At 43.7% G+C, this 22,328-nt stretch overlaps 1 protein-coding gene across 2 annotated transcripts in view; it reads left to right on the top strand.

Annotated features, from left to right (window-relative positions):
• Positions 1 to 8,627: 8,627 nt before the first annotated feature.
• Positions 8,628 to 22,328, top strand: part of axl (AXL receptor tyrosine kinase) — a 100,538-nt gene continuing 86,837 nt past the window's right edge. The window contains exon 1 of one of the 2 annotated variants that reach the window (XM_062962109.1): positions 8,628 to 9,493. In XM_062962109.1, coding sequence (XP_062818179.1) covers positions 9,421 to 9,493 — 73 coding nt within the window. In that variant the 5' untranslated portion in view covers positions 8,628 to 9,420. The remainder of the gene's footprint in view (positions 9,494 to 22,328) is intronic. The other variant, XM_008113853.3, reaches the window with a different exon arrangement.

The raw sequence follows: 22,328 nt of genomic DNA, 5'->3' as shown, positions 1-22,328 counted from the left end.
GGAACCTTGGGAGTATTGTTGTTGTTGTTTACTTTATCAAGGTGGCTCACAATGACATGACACAATACAATAGAATTTCAAAACTGAGCATATATATACACACACACACACACACACACACACTAGCCGTGCCAAGCTACGCATTGCTGTGGCGTAGTCTGGTGGTATGCTGTGCAACAAAGGATTCCCCAGATAGGAAGCAGCCTGGCTTTGAAGCTGCAAGGCTATTCAATGCTATGCCAGCGGGCCAACAAAGGATTCCCCTAAGTAGGAAGCAGCCAAGCTTTGAAGCTGCAAGGTTATTGAGTGGTATTCTAGCTGGCCAACAAAGGATTCCCCTAGATAGGAAGCAGCTATGCTTTGAAGCTGCAAGGCTATTCAATGCTATTCAAACTGGACAACAAAGTATCTTCCAGTTAGGAAGCATCCAGGGTTTTATGGGTGGCGGAGCTAGGACAGCGCATGCGCTGTAATGTCTTCTTGCTTTTGGGGGGTTTTCAGTCTTTGCCGGGGTTTTTTGGGGTTTTTTAGTTTTAGTTAGTTTTTTGTTTTTTTGTGACAGTCACACATTAGATTGATAGGTATGTTGTGGCCAAATTTGGTATCATTTCATTCAGTAGTTTTTTAGTTATGTGCATCCTAAAAACGAAAATCGCACACACATACACATGAATTAAAAATTTGTTTTATAAGGTCTTTGGCTGGTGCCTGACTAAACTACAACTCTAAGCCATGGCAGTCAAAGTGCATTAATTCTACAGTATAGACCTGACTCCGGATCAGGTTCGGGCTTGGGATGGATTCATGCTGGCCACGATCAGCAACAGGTCCTGTCTCCAAAGGATCCATCAACGGAGGTCTATTTAGAAAGAAACCTGACCCTACTTTTTGCTCAGCTGCTTGTCAGCACCTTTGCCTGGCTTCGCTGTTTGTGTAACCCAGCTCACATACCTCCATCCCATCCTTGCAAATAAGTGCCAAAAAACTCAGGCCATTTCCTGGTAAGAGGAAGGAAGAGAAGAAGGGGGTTTCCAGAGAGCCTTGGATTGGGGTGGAGAGTTTTGTCTATGCTTAACCAGCATAAAAAATTGGCCTGATGGGGAAGCATTTTGTTGTACTCCCTTGGTGAGCCCAGGTCCAGACAAGATGAAAAAGCTGGGTGCAAGTCTCCAACTCAGCTTGATTCCTACACTTAACAAGGCTTTTGTTGACTTTTCAACTTGCATAGACTCTCAGTCTGGGGGTTGGGACCCCTGGGAGTCGCGAGGGGGTTTCAGAGGGGTCGCCAAAAACCATCACAAATACATATTTCTGGTGGTCTTAGGAACCCCTTTGGCAGAGAAGGCTGAAGATCTCTCCACTGATCCTTCTCTTCCTTTTTGGAAACAGACGGCGAATCCTCCCACCAAAAGCCCTCCTCCGCTGTGTTCAAATTTGGGCATATTGAGTATTCGTATCAAGTTTGGTCCAGATCCCTCATCGTTTGGGTTCACAGTGCTCTCCGGATGTAGGTAAACTACATATTCTCTAAATCACTGTCCATTCCTCCCAAACCCCTCCAGTATTTTCTGTTGGTCATGGGGGTTCTGTGTGCCAAGTTTGGTCCAGGTCTGTCATTCATGGGGATCTCAGTGGCCTGTGGAAGTCAGAACTAAATTGTTTGAAGGTACTGCAAATCCCATCATCCCAGCAGCCTTCTTCCGCTTTCACAGCCGTTGTAACATGTACCATGTTATCGTCTGTCTGCTCTGCCGTTGAAGTCTTTGGGTTTTTGGATTGTTCTTGGTCTGGATTCTCCCCTGTGTGTGACTCCCTTGGTTGTGTCCGCAGGTTCATTGGAACACGCAAGCCCCCTCACCACGGCAAGGTGACAATCCATCAAGGGGGAATTGCAACCTTCACACTTTCCTCCAAAAGATAAAAGTTATTTCTCCCACCTGGGACATTCCTCAGATATATAAACCCCACTTGTCTGGTTTCCAACAGACCTCACAATCTCCGAGGGTGCCTGCCACAGATAACAACAACAACAACAACAATAACTTTATTTTTATATCCTGCCTCCATCTCCCCAAAGGAGACAAGCCCAATCCAACAAAGATTAAAACGAAACATAGATTAAAACATATTGTAATAACATCTCAACAACATTGCAAGAAGACAATAACATAAAAACAGGCAATAGTCTGAGCAGTAATAGTTATTGATGTGGGCGAAACATCAAGAGAGAATGCTTCTGGAGCATGGCCATACAGCCCAGAAAACTCACAACAATCCACTTGTTCTACTGTCTGCACTGTAAAATTAATGCAGTTTGGCGCCACTTGAACTGCCATGCTATAGAATTACAGGAGCTGTAGTTTGGTGAGGCACCAGTGCTCTTTGGCCAAGCAAGGCTAAAAAGTGAGAAAAGGGGGTTTAAGTCCATTTCTAGTGTTACTTTTGTCAATATCCTGGCTATGATTAAAAGTAACACTAGAAAACAAGACTAATCTAGAAAAAGTGTTTAGTCAGGAAATTTGACCTTCAAGGCCAAGGGAGGCGAGTTCTCCTTTTGTTTTCTCCATCCACAGCTGAGTCAGGCTTTTTGGGTCCTTAAATGTGATAAATGTGCTGTGAAATCTTCCTGCAACCTTTCAAACTTTGGGTTGTGACATCCACCTCTGTCCCAGATCAAAATGAGAGCAAAAGTGACACCACTCTTAACTACCATGGCTCCATCCTGGAATCCGGGGGTTTGCAGTTTTCACTCTCTGACATAGGGCACATCTACCCTATATTATGCAGTTTGGCACCACTTGAACTGCCCTGACTCAATGCTATGGGAGTTGTTAATAGAAATATATATTCATAACCTGTTAGAATTATGAAATCCAAAATGGTTAGATATTGGCGCAGAGTAGCAAAAACGCAGAAGACTAGGGGTTTATGTGAGCAGAGGTAAAAAATAAATACAAAAGCAAAAGAAACAAAATAGCCAGCCTCCCTTTCCCTTTAAAAAGTCATGCGCATAAAATAAACATCAGAGACATCAAAATAAAACAGTAAAAATATGTTTACTCACAATCTTGTATGATGATGGTCATAAAGGTAAAAACATTTTAGTTCCAAAAGAATACAGTTCAGGATACTACATATCTCTTAACCAAGAGCAACATCAGCAAGGAATGGCATGGTCAGGCAGGAGCGAAGAGAAAGAGACTGGAAGAGGCATACCCTGTTTCCCCGAAAATAAGACATCCCCGGAAAATAAGACCTAGTAGAGGTTTTGCTGAATTACTAAATATAAGGCCTCCCCCGAAAGTAAGACCTAGCAAAGGTTTTGTTTGGAAGCATGCCCGGTGCCTGCCAAGAGCATGCAGAATTGGTAAATGTACATACCAGGTGTACATGGAAATAATGGTAGTAACAAGAAATTCTTGATAGGATTCAGTTTGTCCTGTTATGTTGGTTTGTGATGACAACTACTATATAGTATATAATAAATGTTCAATATTTTTGTTCAACAATAAATGTGAATTCTTCTTCATTGAAAAATAAGACATCCCCTGAAAATAAGACCTAGCACATCTTTGGAAACAAAAATTAATATAAGACACTATAATATTTTCGGGGAAACACGGTATGTACATCACTTCCTGTGTGTCCCCAGAAAGGATACTCCCATTTCCTACATGCAAAACCCCTAAATGGTGTCATCAACTTTGGACTGCAGCTTGGCTCAGGTTACTAAGCAACAAACATAACTAACTACATAAACCATCCCACATTGAAAATGCATGCATGATTGCTTAGATAACCCAACAGTTGTACTTTTGCAAGGTCTTTAGCCTTCTCTACCAAAGGAGCCCCCAGTGTTAAAGCGCTAAGCTGCTGAACTTGCAGACCAAAAGGTCCCACGTTCAAATCCGGGGAGCAGAGTGCGCATCTGCTGTTAGCTCCAGCTTCTGCCAACCTAGCAATTCAAAAACATGAAACGTGAGTACATCAATAGGCGGGATCAGTAGTTCAGCAGATCCGGCGGGAAGGTGACGGCGTTCCATGCAGTCATGCCGGCCACATGACCTTGGAGGTGTCTACAGACAACGCCGGCTCTTCGGCTTAGAAATAGAGATGAGCACCAACCCCCAGAGTCGGACATGACTGGATTTAACGTCAGGGCAGAGCTGGTCCAACAATGAGGCGAATTAAGCGGTTGCTTGGGGCGCAAAACATACGGGGGCGCAGTTGAGACTGCTTTTCTGTTGATTTCTTGTAAAACATGATGTTTTGGTGCTTAATTTGTAAAATCTTGATGTAATTTGATGTTTAATAGGCTTTTCCTTAATCCCTCCTTATTATCCAACACTTTTGCTTATCCAACGCTTTCATTTTTCAGTGATTGGTTTGGGGGGGGGGCAAAATTCTGTTTGCCTACACTTGAAAAATTCCTAGGGCCAGCTCTGCGTCAGGGGAAACCTTTATCTTTACCTTACCAAAGGGCACTGTGGATTCACCAAACTATAACTTTCACCATCCCATACTATTGAGTCATAGCAGTTCAGGTGGTGTCAAACAGTATTAATTCTCCAATGTAGTTTATCTTCTTGGGAATGCAATAAATGTCTACCTCCTTGGTGGTGATCAGTTTCAGTGGGATGCACTTTCATCTACATCTCCTAGAAATGGAGGTGAGCACCAACCCCCAGAGTCGGACTCGACTAGGCTTAATGTCAGGGGATAACCTTTATCTTTACCTATATGTATTTGTGGCATCGGATTGTTCCTTTTTGTAAGCCACTGTGTCCCTTCCAAGGTGAGAAGGATGGGGTATAAATACAGTAACAGCAACAACAACAACAGCAGCAACAACAACAACAACAACAACAACATGGACCATCCAATCCAACCCCCTGCCCAGAAGCAGGATATTGCATTCAAAGCACCCCTGACAAATGGCCATCCAACCATTTAGAATTCGCAGCCAGAAAGCTCTACTGAATTGATGTTTTATATGTTGCAAGTGTTTTATTTTATTGTATTTTATATTGTGTTCACGTTTATGTTTGTTTTTAGGCACCTTGTGCCGTCTGTAAGCTGCCCCGAGTCACTTCGGGGAGATGGTGGTGGAATATAAAAATAAAATTATTATTATTATTATTATTATTATTATTATTATTATTATTATTATTATTGTATGACACAGCAAAATAGATAGATAAGCTGGATTTCGTTTCACAAAATCACAAGTCGAACATTCCCAAGTGTCTAGGACTGTGTGATGTATTTTCTGATGATGTGCGCAGATCCCAGTAGGGTGGCCTTTTGCAGTTGGCAGATCATGATTTTGTCAATGTCTATTGTTTCTAAATGCCGGCTGAGATCTTTTGGCACGGCACCCAGTGTGCCCATCACCACTGGGACCACCTGCACTGGTTTCTGCCAGTCTTTGAAGTCTTTGAAGTTCAATCTTGAGGTCCTGATAGCGGCTGAGTTTTTCCTGTTGTTTTTCGTCAATGCGACTGTCCCCTGGGATGGCAACATCAATTATCCAAACCTTTTTCTTTTCCACAACTGTGATGTCTGGTGTGTTGTGTTCCAGAACTTTGTCAGTCTGGATTCGGAAGTCCCACAGTATCTTTGCGTGCTCATTTTCCACAACCTTTGCAGGTTTGTGATCCCACCAGTTCTTTGCTGCTGGGAGGTGGTACTTGAGGCATAAGTTCCAATGAATCATTTGGGCCACATAGTTGTGCCTCTGTTTGTAGTCTGTCTGTGCAATTTTCTTACAGCAGCTGAGGATATGATCAATGGTTTCGTTGGTTTCCTTGCACAGTCTGCATTTTGGGTCATCAGCTGATTTTTCGATCTTGGCCTTAATTGCACTTGTTCTGATCGCTTGCTCCTGGGCTGCAAGGATCAGGCCTTCTGTCTCCTTCTTCAGGGTCCCATTCGTGAGCCAGAGCCAAGTCCTCTCCTTATCAGCTTTTCCTTCAATTTTGTCAAGGAACTTTCCATGCAGTGTTTTGTTGTGCCAGCTGTCAGCTCTAGTTTGTAGTGCGGTTTTCTTGTACTGATTCTTTGTCTGCTGTGCTTTGAGGAGTTTCTGATTTTTGACTTCAATCAAAGCAGGTTCTTCACTTTGCTTTACATATTCTGCCAGGGCATGTTCTTCTTCGTTGACTGCTTGTTTTACTTGTAAGAGTCCTCTGCCATCTGATCTTCTAGGCAGATACAGCCAGTCAACATCACTGCGAGGGTGCAGTGAATGATGAATGGCCATGAGTTTTCTTGTTTTTCTGTCCAAATTGTCCAGTTCCGCCTGTGTCCAATTTATAATGCCAGCAGTATATCTTATGACAGGTATGGCCCAGGTGTTTATGGCCTTGATGGTGTTGCCTCCATTGAGCTTGCTTTTGAGAATTTTTCTGACCCTTTGTGTGTATTCTTTGCTGACCGCAGTTTTCATATGTTCATGCTTGATGTTGTCCAGCTGTAATATGCTGAGATATTTATAGGCCTCTGACTGGTGACACTTTATTGTTTGGCCATTGGGCATATTTATGCCCTCACTTTCAATGATTTTTCCTTCTTCAATGCCACTGTTGAACATGTGTACAAACCAAACTCCATGCTGATATCAGTGCTAAAAATCTGGACAATGTTAGTCAGAGACTGGATTTCAGTTTGCGTTTTCCTATATAGCTTCAGGTCATCCATGTACATCAGATGCGAAATTTTGTGACATTTTTTAGATGTTTGATAGCCAAGGTTTGTTTTTTGTAAGATTGTTGACAGAGGGATCATGGCAATAATGAAAAGCAGAGGGGATAATGAGTCTCCCTGGAAAATTCCTCTTCTGATGTTGACAAGTCCATAGCTTTCATTTCCAACAAACAGATCAGTTTTCCTGTGCTCCATCATGTTTTCAATAAAGGTGCCAATGTTTTTACAAATCCCGATGGCATCCAGGCACTTGATGATCCAGTTGTGTGGGAGTGAGTCAAAGGCCTTTTTGTAGTCAATCCACGTCATGTGAAGATTAGCTTTTCGGCTTTTACAGTTCTCCAGAATCATTTTGTCAATCAATAACTGGTCTTTTGTGCCCCTGCTTTTCCGTTTGTTGCCTTTCTGTTCATCTGGCAAGATATTTTTTTCTTCAAGATAGTCTTGAATTCTGTCAGCTATGATGCCAGTCAGTAGTTTAAACATAGTCTGCAGACACGTTATTGGCCTGTAGTTTCCTGGTGCTGCTCCTTTTGCTGGATCCTTTTGTATCAGGTATGTTCTTCCAGTTGTTAGCCATTCACTGATACTTCCTTTCTGCAACATCTCATTGAATTGTTGGGCCATTTCTCCATGTAAACTAATCAGATGTTTGAGCCAAAATCCATGAAGTTGATCACTACCAGGCGATGTCCAGTTCTTGACTTTTTGCACTCGTTTGCTGATCATTTCAGTTGTTATTTCCATCTGTTCCATTTTGTTCTGTGAGAATTTTCCTTCAAACTCCTTTATCCACCCAGCGTTTTTGTTGTAGTTCTTATTATTTTCCCAAAGTTCTTTCCAGAACTTCGTTGTTGCAGTTTTCTCTGGCTTTATGGTTATTTATTTATTTACAGCATTTATAGTCCGCCCTTCTCACCCTGAAGGGGACTCAGGGCAGATCACATTGCACATATAGGCAAACATTCAGTGCCTTTTAACATAGAACAAAGACAAACAAACATAGGCTCCGAGCGGGCCTCGAACTCATGACCTCCTGGTCAGAGTGATTCATTGCAGTTAATTGCAGCTGGCTTGCTCTCCCGCCTGCGCCACAGCCCGTTACTGTGTCTGTTGTTTGGTTCAGACTCTGGTAGAACCGTCTTTGGTCTGATTGAAACAGTTGATTTTGTCTGTACTGGATGATTCTGGCTTCATATCTTTCAATTTTTCCGGCTGTTGCTGTATTTTGTCCTTTCACGATCTCCAAAGCTTCTTCAATTTTTCTGGTGTTCAGCCAGTACTTTCTGATCAGGTATTGCTTGATTTTGTCATTCTTCAGTTTCTTCTCTTTCATATTTTTCAGGTTACTTATTATTATTATTATTATTATTATTATTATTATTATTATTATGACACAGTAAACAAGATAGACATGCTGGATTTCTTATCACAAAATCACAAGTCGAACACTTCCCAAGTGATGTATTTTCGGATGATGCATGCAGATCCCAGTCGGGTGGCCTTTTGCAGTTGGCAGATCGTAATTTTGTCAATGTCTATTGTTTCCAAATGCCGGCTGAGATCGTTTCGCATGGCACCCAGTGTGCCGATCACCACCGGGACCACCTGCACTGGTTTCTGCCAGAGTCTTTGAAGTTATTATTATTATTATTATTCTGCTTAAGAGGCTCCTTCTTTGGAGGATTTTTGAGGTCTCTTCCAACTTTATGATTCTATGAACAACAACAACAATAATAATATTCTGTATCTCTCGGTCAGGCCTTGAATCTATGGTTGCAGTGTGGAAGCATCCCTTGCAGATGCCCTTTTTAAATTCCCCAGCAAGTGGGTGCGTGTAACTTTAAGAAAAAGTTTGTCTTTCATTCTCTCGCTCCTCTGTTCTCCTCCTCCCCTTAACCCTGGAAAAGCTGGATGGAATTTGCACATCTTCCTGTCTCTTTCCACCCACCCCAACCTCTCCCTTTCAACTTGCGAATCTTTGGCAAGCTTTTCTCCTTCCACTAAAGAACTTTTTCTCAGTCTCTCACTGGTGTGTGGGAGTGGGTGAGTCAGGAACAGAGCAGAAAGGGGAAAAAAACATTTCCCTAATTTTCTTTTTCACTCTCTCTGGGAGAAGTCAGCACTCTAGTCCTGGAGAGAAAGGGGAAAGAGGGGCAGAGTCTGTTGGAGAAGTTGGGTGGTCAACTTGGTGAAAGAGAACTCTTGCTTTCATCTTGAAACCTAAGCCCAAACAGAGGAGGAAAAAAGATCAGGTGCAAGACTTTTGAGGCAAGCCGGGTGGAAAAAACAACACCCTGCCTTGGAAACCAACTCTTAAGTGTTTGAAGGCAAGAACTTTTTCACTTGGCTCTCCAACTCCGAGATACAGCAATACAGACAAAACTCAGGAGCCAGGGAATTATTCTGAATTCCCACCAGGAGCTTTTGGCAAGCCAAGGGAGAGAAAGAAGCGGTCTTGTTGCTTTGTTGGATCCATCCTTCCATCCATCTCTTGGGTGCTGACTGCTGACTTCATTCTGGGTTTCGTCACTTGTTTTTGTGGAGACAGGGCTCCGGCGACAACAATTCCTTCGGCCTTTTCTCCAGGAGACTTGGGAGAAACTCTCTCCTGATTTTTATTATTGTTATTATTACTATTTCTAAGGAGCCCTACATCTCTACCAATGAGCCTTTAGTTTGTTTGGAGCCGAAGTTTGTCTGGAGTCTTGGGAAATGGGTCACCTTGGCCACTCTCTTCTCTCCTGTTTGCTGGTTTGGTGGACGGGCATCTCCAGTGCCCAAGAAGGTAAGAGTACACCTGTATGTGGGTGTGGGAATGCAAAACAAGGTCCACAGCATGGGTTTTTCTTGGCCATCGGTGATTTAAAACGAAATGACAAAGTGGAGATCACCAAAAGTGTCAAGAGCCAGAGCAATATGATAGACTCTTGAAAGTATATCCGAATATCTGGGCACAGGATGCATTTTGTTGTCGAAGGCTTTCATAGCTGGAATAGCTGGGTTGCTGTGAGTTTTCCGGGCTGTATGCCCATATTCCAGAAGCATTCTCTCCTGGCGTTTCACCCACATCTGTGGCAGGCATCCTCAGAACAACATTGAGAAAACAGGGGAATTCCAGACAAGAAACAATCAGGGCTAGCTAATGCCTCCCAACAAAGGATTCCCCCAGGCAGGAAGCAGCCATGCTTTGAAGCTGCAAGGCCATTTAATGCTAATGGCAACATTCATACTTGTCTCAAACAGACAAGAGTTCTTTCTCTCATTCTGGACCTTCCACAGATATATAAAGCCCACTTGCCTAGTTTTTAACACACCTCACAACTTTTGAAGATGCCTGCCATAGATGTGGGCGAAACATCAGGAGAGAATGCTTCTGGAACATGGCCATACAGCCCAGAAAACTCACAGCAACCCACAAATGCATTTTTTTTGGCAGCAAGAGGTAGGATAGACTTATCCCACCTTGTAGAGTTGGCATCAGGATCAGATGAAAGAAAATCCTGCATTGGTTGGGATGCTTCCTGATATGGATTGCATCTACACTGAAGAATGAATGCAGTCGTATTCCTGGGATACTAGTGAGCACTCTTTTGCAGAGAAGGCTAAAGACCTTGTCAAGCTATAACTCCTGTGATTCCAGAGCATTGTAACCATGGCAGTTCAAGTGGTGTCAAGCTGCATTCATTCTACAGTTTCAGTGCATCCCTAGACTCTTGAAAGTAGAGCAAACTATCTGGACACACAATGCATTTTGGCCCAGGGAGACCCTCCTCATGACCCAGTCTTTACCTGCCTTGCAGGGTTGGTGTGTTTGGGTCAAATGGCCAAAAGACCCTTCTTGACTCACTTAACTGCAGTGGTGCAACGGGTTAAACCCTTGTGCTGGATGGACTGCTGACCTGAAGGTTGGGTTGCTGACCTGAAGGCTGCCGGTTTGAATCTGTGAGACAGAGTGAGCTCCCGTCTGTCAGCTCTAGCTTATGTGGACATGAGAAAAACATCCCAGCAGGATCGTAACGCAATGTTTCTATAGGCGGCCAATTCTTTCACACCAGAAGCAACTTGCAGTATGTTTTCAAGTCACGATAAAAAAAGGATCTCTTAAGGTTTTTGTAAGAATAACATGTTTGTGTGTGTTGCCTTGAAGTTTTAAGAAGCTTGATGGGCTAATGAGCATGGAGGATAAAGCACTGTCTAAAAACCTGCAGAGGAAAACCTCATAGATAGATAGATCACAACAGCCCTGCAAAGTAGGGATGCCTCTTTGTAGGTTCACAACAGCCCTGTGAAGTAGGAATACTTCTTGGCAGGATCACAACATCTCTGTGAGGTAGAGGTGTCTCAGTTCAGGGTCTGAGGTAGGGACACCTTTTAGCAGTATTATAACAACCCTGTAGGAGCCCCCGGTGGTGCAGTGGTTTAAACTGCTGAGCTGCTGAACTTGCTAACAGAAAGGTCGCCGTTTCGAATCTGGGGAGCGGAGTGAGCTCCCGCTGTCAGCTCCAGCTTCTGCCAACCTAGCAGTTCGAAAGCATGTAAATGTGCGTAGATCAATAGGTACCGCTCCAGCAAGAAGGTAACAGCGCTCCATGCAGTAATGCTGGAGGTGTCTATGGACAACGCTGGCTCTTCGGCTTAGAAATGGAGATGAGCACCAACCGCCAGAGTTAGACATGACTAGACTTAATGTCCGGGGAAAACCTTTACCTTTAACAGCCCTGTAAGGTCAGTTAAGGTGAAGCTAATAGGTCAAGGCTAGCCTGTGAACTCTGTAACTCCATAAAGGAGCTCAATAATAATCTCTTTACCCCAGGTCTGATGTTCTTATCTCTTCCACTCCCGACAAGAGAATGGAACAGGGTGGGATTTCAAAGCAGCCAAGTCTCCCTTTTCTTGCGGCGTTTGGGGATTGGATGATGGGGCTTGATGATTCAGTTGTCCGTTTTGGGAGATGTTGTGCGCTTCAGGAATTTGGCCTCTCCAGGTGCCTTCAGCTGGGCCACATCAATCACCACCGCTGCGAAATCACAACACCCCCTTCGCCTTTGGGTTTAGAGGAGTAACTTGACTCTTTGCAACCTGAGAGTTACAAACAACAATTGTTAGCCGGAGCTAAGAGAGAGCTTCAGTGTTGTGACCTGATGCCTTCAAGAGCTGTAATGCTCTGATTCTGTGAGTTAGCAGTTCAGGAATCAACACCAGTTATCACTGCCTACTACCTGTTTTGGACTAATGCCCAGGATGGTAGGCATAGTGGGCACTGTAGTACAGAACAGGTAAAACCGCTCCAACCCTCACTTACTGGTCATTCATGCCACTGCTATGCATGACTTCTACCAGACCTCTTAAACAAAACCTTGTTCCTAGGAATTTGCAAAATAGGGGGCTGCTGTGAGTTTTCTGGGCTGTATGGCCATGTTCCAGAAGCATTCTCTCCTGACATTTTGCCCACATCTATGGCAGGCATCCTCAGAGGTTGTGAGGTCTGTTGGAAACTAGGCAAGTGGGGTATATATATCTGTGGAATGATGTCCAGGGTGGGAGAAAGAACTCTTGTCTGTTTGAGGTGAGTGTGAAAGTTGCAATTGGCCAGCTTGATTAGCATGGAATGGCCTTGCAGATTCAAAGCCTGGATGCTTCCTGCCTGAGGGAATCCTTTGTTGGGAGGTGTTAGCTGACCATTGCTGGGCCACTCTAACAACCACAGAGAAGCTATTGAAATCCGCAAGCATGTGGACAATTTCAACAGAAAGGAAGAAACCTTGAAATTGATCAAAATCTGGCTACCAGTATTAAAAAAAACCTCTAAAATCAGGAAAGTAAATAAAGTACATCATTCAGAAAACACTTGTGTGAATGTTGCAATTGATCACCTTGATTAGCATTGAATGGCCTTGCAGCTTCAAAGCCTGGCTGCTTCCTGCCTGGAGGGATCTTTTGTCGGGAGGTATTGACTGGCAAAATTTTTGAGTAAGTCTGAAGTGAAAGTCTGGAATGAGAGAAGAGTATGCCAGCCAAAGGGATCTAATCTCATTTACGCTGGAGAAGAGGACTACAAGGTGTTGCTTTTCAAGACGTGTTTTTCTCTCCTTCCTTGGGTAAAGTTATGATTCTCAGTCATGCTGGAGGATGAGAAATGCCAGGGAGCGCTCTCCAAAATCATATTCTGCAATGGAGCCAAACTCCAAGGGTGTAGCCACACATATCTAGTGCCTTGTGTAAGAGGAGGGTTCGAGTCTGGAGAGTGAAATGATCATTTCTTCATGTTCTCTCCCTCCTTTCTGTAAAGTCCTTGGGGCATCTTGGAGTCGTAAAACAATGGCAGCCTCTCCATTGTACACTAAAAAGAACAAATACAACAATAGAACAATCCGTCGAGGTTACCCACAGACTGGCGCCAGGAATTTTTAATTTTGAGTTGGTACCCCCCACTGAATCAGTGATGGAAGAATTCCAAATGTATTTCTGACTGGGTTACTGTGAGTTTTCCGGGCTGTATTGGCTGTGTTTTAGAAGCATTCTCTCTCCTGACATTTCACCCACATCTATGGCAGGCATCCTCAGAGGTTGTGAGGTCTGTTGGAAACTAGGCAAGTGGGGTTTATATATCTGTGGAATGTCAAAATGGGGAGAAAGAACTCTAGTCTGTGTGAATGCTGCAATTGACTACCTTGAGTAGCATTGAATAACCTTGCAGCTTCAAAGCCTGCCTGGGGGAATCCTTTGTTGGGAGGTGTTAGCTGGCCCCGATTGTCTGGAATTCTCCTATTTTCTGAGTGTTGTTCTTTATTTACTGTCCTGATTTTAGAGGTTTTTTTTTTTTTACTGGTGGCCAGATTTTGTTCATTTTCATGGTTTCCTCCTTTCTGTTGAAATTGTCCACAAGTTTGTGGATTTCAATGGCTTCTCTGTGTAGTCTGACATGGTGGTTGTTATAGTGGTCCAGCACTTCTGTGTTCTCAAATAATATTCTGTGTCCAGGTTGGTTCATCAAGTGCCCTAGTATGGTTGATTTCTCTGGTTGAGTTAGTCTGTAGCACCTTTCATGTTCCTTGATTCGTGTTTGGGCAATGCTGCGTTTGGTGGTCCCTATGTAGACTCGTCCACCGCTGCATGGTATACGGTAGACTCCTGCAGAGGTGAGAGGATCCCTATTCCTGACTACTCTGCATTGCCGCCTTCTTGTAGGATATTTGTAGGCCCTCATATAGATTACGATCCTCACTCCACCCAGACGATTGCACTGAAAGAACAGCTTTTCTCGTACTCCTTGTCCACCCTAATTGTATAACAGGATATCCCAAAGGAAAGCGAGCCAGATTGGTGTTGTGGTTTGAGGGTTCGACTCTTGGTTGGAGGCAAGGGTTCAAATTCTCACTCAGCCATGGAAACCCACTCTCCTATCACCCAATGTTTTGCAACCAGGATAGGCATTGCCAAACAACATCAGACTGTGGCGAAGAGTTGGCAAAAGTTATGAATGAGGAAGAACACACTAAGACAGACTGAAGCAGTTTGCTTTTACCTGAGTGTCCACAGAACGACAAGATTCACACACACCTCTACTTTCTGTCTATTGAATTAACAGTAAGAGCAGTGGTTCTCAACCTTCCTAACCCCTTAATACAGTTCCTTATGTTGTGGTGACCCCCTACCATACAATTATTTTCTTTGCTACTTCATCACTGTCACTTTGCTACTGTTATGAATCGTAATGTAAATATCTGATATGCAGGATGTATTTTCATTCACTGGACCAAATTTGGCACAAATACCCAATATGCCCAAATTTGAATACTGGTGGGGTTGGGGGGGGGGGTGTAATTGATTTTATCATTTGGGAGTTATAGTTGCTGGGATTTATAGTTCACCTACAATCAAAGAGGACTCTGAACTCCAGCAACAATGGGATTAAACCAAACTTGGCACGCAGAACTCCCATGACCAACACATAATACTGGAAGGGTTTGGTGGGTTCACCTACATCCAGAGAGCACTGTGGACTCAAACAATGATAGATCTGGACCAAACTTGGCACAGATACTCAATATTCCCAAATGTGAACACTGGTGGAGTTTCGGGGAAAATAGACCATTGATATATTGGATATGTACCTTGTGACTTTGATAAAGTCACATACTTTCTCAATTTAAGAGCACAGCAATGTCAAACCTTATCTGAATAAATTCACCCAAGAAAACCTTGTGATAGGTTTGCCATACTGTAGTGGTTTGAGTATTGAGTATGATGCTTTTTATCATGTCAGAAGTGAATTGAGAACATACTGCAAGTCGCTTCTGGTGTGAGAGAATTGGTTGTCTTCAAGGACATTGCCCAGGGGACGCCGGGATGTGTTACCATCCTGTGGGGGGCTTCTCTCATATTCCCGCATGGGAAGCTAGAGCTGACAGACGGGAGCTCACCCCATCTCACAGATTTGAACCACCAACCTTCAGGTCAGCAGTTCAGCCAGCACAATGGTTTAGCCCATTGCGCCACCGTGGCTTTCTCCTGGAGACCAGGGTTTGAATCCCCACTCAACCACTAAAATCCACTGGGTAATCTCAAGCAAGTCACATTCTCTTAGCCTCAGGGAGAAGGCAGCCTCCTCTGAAAAATCCTGCCAACAAAAACCCAAGATAGGATCACTTTAGGGTCACTGTCAGTCAAAAACCTAAAGACACACAATAGCAGCAACAACAGTGGATCGAGAGGAACTGATTTGTGTTTTTGAACAGGTGTTTCTGTGGGGCATCTATGCAAATGGTCCTTTGGAAATGCATGCTAGAAAAAGGTTTGTTGGCCGGCTGCCTGGCTTTTCGGGAGAATTGGCAAAACAAGTATAAGCATTTTCATTGTTTTTAGCCACCAAGTATTATGTAGTGAGGCACTTAAGCCCTCTTATTAAAGGTGAGAATCATGATTCAAGATAATCATGGTCAAACATTGCAGCTTGAACAATTAATAGTCAATGTTTTGCCCGGTTTTTATCTTAACTGCAAACTCTAAGGAGGCTGTCTGCTTAGCGAGGCATGCATTTTCCTACATAAAGATGTATTTGCCTTTGTGAAAGGACAAAGGGTAAGGCACAACATTTCCATGGGGAAATGGGTGCAGAACATCATGAAATGGTGCATAACAATCAGGGCTGGCTAACACCTCCCAACAAAGGATTCCCTCAGGCAAGAAGCAGCCAGGCTTTGAAACTGCAAAGCCATTCAATGCTAATCAAGCTGGCCCATTGCAACATTGACACTTGCCTCAAACAGACAAGATGTCTTTCTCCTACCCTGGACATTCCAGAGATATATAAACCCCACTTGCCTAGTTTCCAACAGACTTCACAACCTCTGGGGATGCCTGTCATAGATGTGGGTGAAATGTCAGGAGAGAATGCTTCTGAAACATGGCCGTACAGCCCAGAAAACTCACAGCAAGTGCATAACATTGTCAGATTGATGGGGACCATAGATGGAGTATCACCATCTAGGAAGGAGAATATGAGAATCACATAAGCCTCCAGATGTTGTTCGACCTCAGGTGCCAACAGTTTTTGCCAGCACAGCCAAGATTGAGCTACTAAAAGTTTCAGTCCAGCAACATCTAGAAGGTCGTACGATTTCCACCCTGATCAAGGGGAAGAAATACAGCTTTCATCAAATCTCTACTAGCATCAACCGGCCATCTGTACACCAGATTTCAAATATGCATTTTAAACCAGGTCTTTAGGGAACATGATCTGTCAGCATGAGGCCAGAACTGGAGGGAGTGCCTGCTAAAGGTTTCAGAAACTGATTTTAAGAAAACATGAACATACCTAGAGAAAAAGAACAATCTCTTAACTGTCTATCTATCCATTCTGCCCTATCTATCTATCTATCTATCTATCTATCTATCTATCTATCTATCTATCTATCTATCTATCTATCTATCCTATCTATCTTTCCTATCCCTATCTGCCTATCTATCCATCTTATATTTGTCTATCATTCATCCAATGTTATGTGTCCCAGTTCTATTTCCCTATCCATCTTACTGTCGTATCTATTTATCCTATCTCTACCTGCCCAGGAGCCCCAGTGGCGAAGTGCGTTAAAGCACTGAGCTGCTGAACTTGCAGACCGAAAGGTCCCAGGTTCAAACCCCGAGAGCGGCGTGAGCAGCCGCTGTTAGCTCCAGCTTCTGCCAACCTAGCAGTTCGAAAACATGCCAATGTGAGTAGATCAATAGGTACCGCTCCGGCGGGAAGGTAACGGCGCTCCATGCAGTCATGCCGGGCTGTGGCGCAGGCTGGAGAGCAAGCCAGCTGCAACCAGCTGCAATGAATCACTCTGACCAGGAGGTCATGAGTTCGAGTTCTTGTCTTTGTTAAAAGGCATTGAATGTTTGCCTATATGTGTAATGTGATCCGCCCTGAGTCCCCTTCGGGGTGAGAAAGGCGGAATATAAATTCTGTAAATAAATAAATAAATAAATAAATGATGCCAGCCACATGACCTTGGAGGTGTCTACGGACAACTCCGGCTCTTCGGCTTAGAAATGGAGATGAGCACCAACCCCCAGAGTCAGACATGACTGGACTTAATGCCAGGGGAAACCTTTACCTTTATACCTGCCTACCCATCCATTCTGTCTTATCCATCCTGCCTATTCTGTCTCTATCTGCCTATTCAAAGTTGTGTACAATGTAGCAAAATGGCAAAAATTCAATGCCGAACATACATATAAATGCAATACATAACTAAATCAATGACATATAAATATAAGTTAACACCATACAAACTATTCAAAGAAACATTATAACATGAACATAAAGACATTGCACTAGCCCCATGGTTATCATTTAGCTGCTTCAGTAAGAATGTCACTTGTTGAATGCCTGCTTGAGTTTTTTTCTGAACACCAGGAGGGAGGGACTGATCTAATTTTGCTGGAGATGGAGTTCCACAGTTGAGGGACCACCACCGAGAAGGCCCTGTCTCTCGTCCCCACCATTCGCACCTGTAAAGGCAGTTGGACCAAGAGCAGGGCCTCCCCAGCCGAACCGGTTCATAAAGGGAGATACGTTTGAACAGATGAGCTGGGCTGGAACCATTTAGGGATTTATAGGCTAAAGCCAACACTTTGAATTGTGCTTGGTAGCAGACTGGTAGCCAGTGGAGCTGACACAGCAGGGAGTTTGTATGCTCCCTGTACACCGATCCAGTAAGGAATCTGGCTGCCGCCCGTTGGACCACTTGAAGCTTCCAGACAGTCTTCAAAGGCAACCCCACATAGAGTGCGTTGCAGTAGTCTATTCAAAATGCAAGTAGACCATGAGCCATTGTGGCCACGTCTGGCTTCTCAAGATATGGGTGCAGCTAGCGCACAAGTTTTAATTGTGCAAAAGCTCCCCTAGTGACAACCGAGATCTGGGGTTCTAGGCTCAGCATTGAGTCCAGGAGAACCACTGTGAACCTATGTCTTCATAGGGAGTGTAACCACGTCCAACACAGGCTGTAATCCTATACCTTGTTCGGCCTTATCTGGATTCAATTTCAATTTGTCTTGTCTGGATTCAATTTCAATTTGTTTGCCTGCATCCAGACCTGCCAAGCACGGGTTCAGGACCTGAACAACCTCCTTAGCATTCGGAGTTGGACATTATCTGCATACAGATGGGATCGAACTCCAAAACTCTGGATTATTTCCCCCAATGGCTCCCCCAGCAGCTTCATCTTTACTTGCCTATCTAGTATCTGTCTGTCTATCATCTATCTATCTATCTATCTATCTATCTATCTATCTATCTATCTATCTATCTATTTCTCCCTTCCTCTCTCTCTTCCTTCCTTTTTTAGATGGGTGAGTCATGGGTGGAACAAACCCCACTTGCCTAGTTTCCAACAGACCTCACAACCTCTGAGGAAACCTGCCATAGATGTGGGCGAAGCGTCGGGAGAGAATGCTTCTGGAACATGGCCATACAACCCGGAAAACTCCCATCAACCCCATGGAAAAGTTATTTTGAGGAACAAGGCTGGAATACAAGCCCTAGGATTGTGAGAACTACAGTCCTAAAAAGCAATGTTTCTAAGCTATGCCTTATCATGGAGATAGTTGCCAATCTTTTCTTTTGTCTGCTGTGAACAGTTAGAAAGTGTTCATGTTAACCTCTGTGGCCATGGAGAGTTCAGCTTGTTCTTTTGTTCAGAGCCACGTGTTGCCAAAAAAGCAGAGGAGCAAAGCTAGAGCTGTTTTCCCCCTGGTAACTTGGCACCCTCCAATCCCAGACCAACGGGATATGCCATAAATGGAGCATGCTTGTTTTCAAATTGTGCCAATAAAACTCCCCAGAGGCTTTGTGACTGAATCAGCCAGGCTGTTCATGGTGTAATCGTTCTACCCATAAAAAGACAGCGCTCCACTAAAGGCAGTGTCAAATGGTAAAATTCAAATAAAATACAAATTCCTCTAACTAGAGGTAGGGAAGCTCTAGCCTTCTGGGTGTTGATGAACCTTTTCTGTCCGTTACTCATTATATTGATTTCCTGTCAATATTTGCCAGGTTATTTAAGGCTGATAAGAATTTGAGTCCTATTACATTCAGTGACCCAATTCATCCCTAATCTTCCAATGATTTTTTGAAATGGAGAAGGCCATAAGAAAGACCAAAGTGGTCCTCAACGGCCAAGAGAAATGTATGTGGGCGAGGCCACAGATAATAATAGGTGGCAACATTCCTCCACATGCCACCACCATCCATTCTACAAGTTAAACTTTGGTTTGATGCATTGTCAAAGGCTTTCATGGCCAGAATCACTGGGTTGCTGTGAGTTTTCCGGGTTGTGTGACTGAGGTCTGTTGGAAACTAGGCAAGTGAGGTTTATATATCTGTACAATGTCCAGGGTGGGAGAAAGAACTCTTGTCTGTTTGAGGCAAGTGTGAAAGTTGCAATTGGCCACCTTGATTAGCATTGAATAGCTTGCAGCTTCAAAGCCTGACTGCTTCCTGCCTGGGAGAATCCTTTGTTTGAGGTGTTAGCTGGCTCAGATTGTTTCCTATCTGGATTTCCCCTGTTTTCTGAGTGCTGTTCTTTATTTACTGTGCTGATTTTAGAGTTTTTAAATACTGGTAGCCATATTTTAATGGTTTTCTCCTTCCTTAAGCGGCTGAGGGGGGAAAGGAAAGGGCCTGAGGTGTTAGGAATTGTGGTAGTTGAAGTCCAAAACACCTGGAAGGCCGAACTTGAGATGCACTCATTGTCTTGGGATCCTGGGAGGGACGGGGGATGTGAGAAGCGAGGTGGGGATAACATTCAGTTGTTTGGTTAGCAGAGGGCTGTATCTGGTGAATGAAGTCATAAAGAAGGAGTGTCAACCAGCTCTGTCTCTTTTCAATCCAGAGAAGTGAAGACATGTCATCCAAGCCGCAGGGACTCCTTCCAGTCTGCCTCCTGGTCTGCGATAAACTAGTTAAGAAGGGAAGGGAAGGGCTCACCATCCCTGCCAACTCTTTCCTCCCTTTGGGATTGGGAGGAGTTGGCTGATTTGCACCATTTGCTCAGTGACACCATTAAGATGGAAAAGCAACCCAAAGGGCTGTTCTGTCCACCTTGGTGGGTTCTTATAACTCAGGCATTTGCAATTTTCAGCCCTCCAGGTGTGTTGGACTTCAACTCTCACAATTCCTAACAGCCTGCCGGCTGTTAGGAATTGTGAGAATTGAAGTCCAAAACACCTGGAGGGCCGAAGTTTGCCCATGCCTGGTCTACACTGTGTAATGAATGCATCTGGACCTTACTTTAAATACCATAGCTCCATACTATGTAGTCCTGGGAGTTATAGTTTCCCAAAGTCAACACTGTTCTCTGTGGGGCAGCTGAGAGAGGGAGAGTGGATCACAGCTTTCCCTCCCTTCTAGAGAGGCCAAAAGCTCAAGGAATTGAAGATACATAACAGCTGACATGTCAAAGAGAGGAAGTTTTTTGTAAACAAAGAACGGGGGTGTTGGGGTGGGGATGGTGGATGGGGCCAAATCTCTATCTATCTATCTATCTATCTATCTATCTATCTATCTATCTATCTATCTATCTATTTATTTTATTTACAGTACAGTAGAGTCTCACTTATCCAACACTCGCTTATCTGGATTATCCAACGCATTTTTGTAGTCAATGTTTTCAATACATCGTGATATTTTGGTGCTAAATTCATAAATACAGTAATTACTGCATAGCATTAATGCGTATTGAACTACTTTTTCTGTCAAATTTGTTGTCTAACATGATGTTTTGGTGCTTCATTTGTAAAATCATAACCTAATTTGATGTTTAATAGGCTTTTCCTTAATGCCTCCTTATTATCCAACATATTCGCTTATTCAACATTATGCCGGCCCGTTTATGTTGGATAAGTGAGACTCTACTGTATTTATATTCCACCCTTCTCACCCTAAAGGGGACTCAGGACGGATCACAATGCACATATACATGGCAAACATTCAGTGCCATTAGACATATGACATATAGACAGATACAGAGGCAATTTAACATTTTCCAGCTTCTGGCTTCATGAGGGTATGCTCGATTCCGGCCAGAGGGGGAGCTGCCGCTTCGCCGTCCACTTGCGACACCGAGTCCTTGATGGGGTCCTTCCTCATCTTCAACACATTGCTGGAAGGTTTTATGGTGTCGGTAAATTAGTTAAATTAGCCTCCCCGCATAAAGCGGTACTTAAATTTCCTACTCGACAGATGCAAGTGACTTTCAGACTGCATAGGTCAATGGCAAGCTAGACTATTTAATGGTCGGGAGCTGACTCTGACCTGGGCTGGCTTCGAACTCATGACCTCTCAGTCAGTAGTGATTTATTGCAGCTGGCTACTAACCAGCTGCGCCACAGCCTGGTCCTACAGTGTGATGGCAAATCAACTGAAAGAATTCTGAGTCACATTGATAGATTTAACAGTGTGATGAAGGTAGGGAAATCATCAGATTCATTTCAACACTGAGCTCGATTCTGCCAAACACTTCCCTACTTCAATGTGATGAAGTCCTATAGTAGTCTCTATCCAGCGATGGGAAGCCCGCTGATATGGGTGTGCTTTTGCAAAGGAGGAATTGGTGGTAGTTAAGGTAAAGGTAAAGGTTTTCCCCTGACATTAAGTCCATTATAAATGGGTTATATAGCTGTGTGGAAGGGCCTTGAGTTTACACTGCCATATAATCCAGTTAAAATGAGATAATCTGTATTTTATAGGCAGTGTGGAAGAGGCCTAAGTGAGGCCTAACTCTGACTATCCCCTGGGCTGAGTGGGTTGCTAGCAGACCAAGTGGGCGGAGCTTAGCCTTCTAACTGGCAGCAATTGGATGAAAGCAATTATTCCTCTCCCTCTAATTAGGACTTCGTTTTTCTTTTCTTTTTGTTGTATGAACGTAGAGGCATGGATGAAGGGTTGTGCTACCAAGTTTAGTGTTTCTGGGATGTGTAGTTTTGTTGTTTTGTCCTAGGCTGAAATTTCATTACCCTATTATATATATAGATTCACACTTTAACATTTGGTTAGCATGAATCCCTCGTCGGATGTCGTCATCTCGAACAGAAAAAAAGAGCTGGAGACTGAAGCTTGCTTGCCGTCC

The sequence above is a fragment of the Anolis carolinensis genome, unplaced genomic scaffold (genome assembly GCF_035594765.1).
Source record: "Anolis carolinensis isolate JA03-04 unplaced genomic scaffold, rAnoCar3.1.pri scaffold_10, whole genome shotgun sequence".
Taxonomy (NCBI): Eukaryota; Metazoa; Chordata; class Lepidosauria; order Squamata; family Dactyloidae; genus Anolis; species Anolis carolinensis.
Note: the sequence above shows the minus strand (reverse complement) of the source record. Positions and strands in the feature narration are given on the sequence as shown.